The sequence below is a fragment of the Palaemon carinicauda genome, chromosome 20 (assembly GCF_036898095.1).
Source record: "Palaemon carinicauda isolate YSFRI2023 chromosome 20, ASM3689809v2, whole genome shotgun sequence".
Classification (NCBI taxonomy): domain Eukaryota; kingdom Metazoa; phylum Arthropoda; class Malacostraca; order Decapoda; family Palaemonidae; genus Palaemon; species Palaemon carinicauda.
The window spans coordinates 47,228,222-47,228,940 of record NC_090744.1 but is presented as its reverse complement, the minus strand read 5'-3'; the positions used below and the strand labels follow the sequence as shown (position 1 = coordinate 47,228,940).

General features: G+C 40.2%; 1 protein-coding gene across 1 annotated transcript in view; it reads left to right on the top strand.

Moving 5' to 3' along the window:
• LOC137659767 (zwei Ig domain protein zig-8-like) overlaps positions 1-439 on the top strand; it is a 21,023-nt gene extending 20,584 nt beyond the window's left edge. Inside the window, exon 8 of the mRNA XM_068394572.1 lies at positions 339-439. Within this exon, the coding sequence (XP_068250673.1) occupies positions 339-439 (101 nt within the window). The remainder of the gene's footprint in view (positions 1-338) is intronic.
• The last annotated feature ends 280 nt before the right edge of the window (positions 440-719 follow it).

Sequence of the window (719 nt, the reverse complement as noted above, 5' to 3'; positions counted from 1 at the left end):
GATATCTCTCAGGAAATAGATATATAGGTTAGGTGATTCTCAGTCCCCTCGTCCTGTCTCCTATATTTGTTCCTTAGGGGATGCAGGGATATGGTTGTGCTATTCTAATTGTTGTTATGATGGTTTGGTAGTTTGAAGTATTTTTTAAGCAAGCCCTGCATACCAAGTTAACCTTACATAATCATAATCAACCTACATATTTCAGACATATTCTGTGGCAAAAAGAAACATGTAATGAAGTATGGGATCATGGGATCATGAAACCAAGGAGAGAAGGCGACTCCTAATTATGCAGGTTTAATAAAGCGTCTTTTTTTCTCTCTTTTTCTTCCTGTCAGGAGAGACACCTGCAGCTATGCAGCTGGCGGCTGCTCCTCCCCTCGACAGCGCTTTCACCTTAGGGCTGGCGTCTGTGTTTACAGTTCTCAACGGCCTATGATTAGGTCTGTTGTCTCCTCTGGCTGTTTGTCAGTATTAGTACGCATAATGACTGCTGATGAGGGGGTGTTTGTGAGGTATTCTTGTCTGTGTACTTAAAGTTTGAGAGTGATGGTCAGGTATAAATATGCGTGTGTATATAGTTTTCTTCGTTTATTTGTGTATTGGGGTGCTTGAATGTATATAGATTCTGTAAATAAGAATATGCTTATAAGATTAACTATTTGGTTGCACATAATGCTTACGAGAGTATTGGTGTTGGTGAGGTGTACCTCTATGTG